The 3,802-nt window shown below is 38.0% G+C and overlaps 1 protein-coding gene across 1 annotated transcript; it reads left to right on the top strand.

Moving 5' to 3' along the window:
• The first annotated feature begins 1,197 nt into the window (after positions 1-1,197).
• On the top strand, positions 1,198-3,596 carry LOC143084283 (P2X purinoceptor 7-like). Its single transcript, XM_076260693.1, has 3 exons — positions 1,198-1,209; positions 2,735-2,980; positions 3,311-3,596. The coding sequence occupies exons 1-3, from the start codon at positions 1,198-1,200 to the stop codon at positions 3,572-3,574; spliced, it is 522 nt and encodes a 173-aa protein (XP_076116808.1). The 3' UTR covers positions 3,575-3,596.
• The last annotated feature ends 206 nt before the right edge of the window (positions 3,597-3,802 follow it).

Raw genomic sequence — 3,802 nt, 5'->3', positions numbered from 1 at the left:
AATTTTGTCTCACAAAAGTTAATTTTGTCTCACAAAAGTCAATTTTGTCTCAGATTCAGTGTTTCGCAATTCTTTCGGCAAGTCATTCCATAAAACGGCGGCCGCTCTATCAAACCGTCTCTCTCCGTATGTTTTTGTTCTTACTATTGGTTTGACTAGAAGCATGTTGTTTTCTGACCGAAGAGTTCTTGTTGGCTTGTAAATGTTAAGTAGATCTTGAAGGTACACGGGTGCTTCTTGTTTCAGAGCTTTAAACACATAAAGCAACACTTTGTATGTGCATCGATATGCTACCGGCAGCCAATGAAGAGATTTTAAAATTGGACTGACGTGTTCGTTTTTCTTCTTTCTTGTTATTAATTTTGCGGCGGTGTTTTGGATACGCTGTAATCGTTGGATTGCATTTGCGGGAAGTCCATATAACAATGCATTTCCATAGTCCAAGCGAGACGTCACTAAAGAGCAAACAAGTGTCTTTGCTGCATTCTCTGTAATGAATGGACGAATCCGACCGATATTTCTGATCTGATAGAAACAAGATTTTGAGGTTGCACTAATCTGTTTGTCCATCGCCAATGTTTTGTCAAAGTAAACACCGAGGCTCTTGACGCATGCTGAATTGCTAACGATGTTTTTACCAAAAGTGAGGTGACAGTCTGAGAACTCTTTTAATCGGTGTTTCGGTGAGAAAATTATCAGCTCAGTTTTATCTTCATTCAATTTTAGCTTATTTAAACACATCCAAGAGCTTATGTCCGCCATACATGTTTCAAGTCGAGCAGATATATTGTTCCAATTGTCAAGAGGTTTAATAACGAGATAAACCTGAGTATCATCCGCATAGCAGTGGTAACACATATTATGACGTTTACATATTTCACCTATGGGTTTCGAAAAAATGCAGTAAAGTTTCGGTCCGAGAACGGATCCTTGAGGAACACCATACTTCAGATGAATTTCGTCCGACTGAACAGAGCCGATTGCGATACGCTGAGTTCTATCAGTAAGATATGATAACAACCAATTTAGCGCGGCTCCAGATATTCCGAATGAGTATTCAAGTCGCTGTCGTAAAATGGAATGGTCGAGGACATCGAACGCTGCCGACAGGTCTAACATTAATAAAACTACACAACAGTTGTTATCAAGTGCAACAGCTACGTCGTGATGAACCCGTAGCAATGCCGTCTCGGTGGAATGGTAAGCACGGTAAGCAGATTGAACACTATCAAAAAGATCGTTCGATTGAAGATGGTTCTCTAGTCGACATTCTACAACCTTTTCAAGGACCTTCGATATAAATGGAAGATTAGAAACTGGACGATAGTTCTTCAAAACTTCTTTGTCTAATCCCGGTTTCTTCAGTAAGGGTCGTACAACTGCTTCCTTAAATGTTTTTGGAACATACGACTCTTGTAATGACTTGTTCACTATTTTCGTTATGATTGGTGCTACATTGAGTACATTGAAATAAAAATAAAGTATAACTATATATTTACAACACAATGTAAAAACAACTGTATTAAACAAAGGTAACACAATCTGACTTACAATGATCATTCCTCAACATCCCACCTATTTCTGAGACCTTTACTTGACTATCTGCAGACCTTTCATCTCTAGCATGAACTTTGATAGACATATTTGGACACTTAGACCTGACATGACCTGACTGGTGACATTTAAAACATGCATATTCAATAGCTAGTGATAAAGCCTCATATAAACTATGAGGATGCTTAAAAGTGACAAATTTAGCCATCTCAATATTCAAACATGATGTAAATAAGTCAGTAAAATACGAATCCAAATCGGAAAATTATCTGGATAAGCCTTATGAGCTAGTATCTTAAAACGCTGACCAAACTCAGAAATTGTTTCATTTTTCTTCAAACTGCAAACTCGCAGTTGAAATTTAAAATATGCCACCCTCTCCTTAGGATTGAACCTCTGAATGAGAACATTTTTCAAGCAGTCATAATCTTCGGCATTCAATTTTTCTTCATAAGGTCACAACAAGAAATTTAATTTAGTGTAACTCCATTTTCACATTTTTGTACTTGATATTTGATAGAGTTCAGACCAATCTAGATCTAGATCATCGAGATCATCATCCCCGCACTCGGATGAAACACTAGGTGTTAGTAGAGTAAGGGGTAGAGGCAGAGGTAGAGGTAGAGGTAGGTAGACAAGAGGAAGAGGACAGGGCCGTGGGAGGCGTACACCCACTAGGGCCGACACAGCTGCACGTTTGAGGCAGGAGAGGGATGCACAGCTGAGGGTAATTGCTTATATTTGCATCAATTCTCTGACCATACGAACAAACAATCTTTATCATCATTTCAAAACACAGCATTTTATTTTAAAGATGTTGCATTTGTAATGAAAATATAGCTTTGTAACATTGCTTGGCAAAAAAAAATTGTTCATTCATACATATCTTGTATTCTTAGTTTCCTCAATATAGGATTTTTGCGAATAGAATTTAAATTTAATATACTTTCATACATTTTTTCTAGTTGTGCACAATCCTTTTCATGCATTTTGTGGGGCAGACTAGATTTTTATACTATTTTTTGTGTGTGCATTCTTTGCAGTTCTCCGGAAGTCAGATATTGTTATCAGATAAACTGCCACAACTCACTCCCTTTTTTGCCCAATTATAGGGTGTGTAATTAGGAAACAATAACATATTTTTTATATTTGTTATAATGCATTTTTTTTCTAATTACAGGAACGTGTTAGTCAGTTGACGGATGGGGCTCGTCAGGATTTGATTACAAAGATGGTTGAGAAACATCCCCAATTTGTATTCGACATCCTGACGGCCTCCACCAATCAACCACAGGAAGGCCACCATCCTTCCTCAGGTGTAGCAGGCCCGAGCTGGTGTCGGTGCTCCCACTGCCGAGAGATGCCAACAGAGGGAGAGAGAGTCTGTTGTAATCAGATTCCTCTCAATTGCATTTCCCGGCTTCAGGTTGGCATATGATTCAGAAGCAAACATTTATTCGAGCATGGTTATAAAGCTTTAGACTCTGAGCATGCATACAAAATAATACTGGTCTATGATTCGAAATGTCGCTATTTGAATGTGTTCAAGATGATAATCCTTTTTATGCACTGATTGAATTATTTTGTAGATTTGATATGTGTTACCAATTTACTTCTCGATAAAGTAATGTATAGTTTACAATTAGCATTTATAACTGCTGTTGCTGCTCCTTACAGCAATTGCAAAAATATGACCATGTTGAAAACTTTGATGAGAAATATGAAAAAAAATAATTTACTGCCTTTCTTTTTAAAGGACTTTGATCTGGTTGTCCTTGATCAGGTGGTGTTGGCGGTAGCCCAACGATACCGCCAAGATGTGTTTGGAGTCGGGGATGATGAGGACTACAACAGAGGGAAGAGACATACTGCATACAGGCAGTTCACCTTGTGGCACCATTGGTACTTGGGAGCAGGCAACAGGAGAGTTATTCCCTCCTGTTGTGTTTGGAGGATCAGGGACAAATACCCTGATCCATTCGGGCAATACAGGGGTTTCCTGGGTGGGCGACTTGGCTAGACAATTATTTATTTTTTAACTGAATGTATGTGTTACCTTTTTATCATCCCAAATACCTGTTGAAATTCTGGCTCAGCACCAATAAAAATTGAACATATCAAACCAAAAAATTAAGGATTAATCATAAAAATTCCAAATACAAAAACCTGACACAGAACATACCGAAGACCAATTAATTTATGAATCCTGACTTGGGTATACAGGTTATATAAAAAAAAAGATGTGGTA

The sequence above is a fragment of the Mytilus galloprovincialis genome, chromosome 7 (genome assembly GCF_965363235.1).
Source record: "Mytilus galloprovincialis chromosome 7, xbMytGall1.hap1.1, whole genome shotgun sequence".
Taxonomy (NCBI): Eukaryota; Metazoa; Mollusca; class Bivalvia; order Mytilida; family Mytilidae; genus Mytilus; species Mytilus galloprovincialis.
This window is presented reverse-complemented; position numbering and strand designations above follow the sequence as displayed.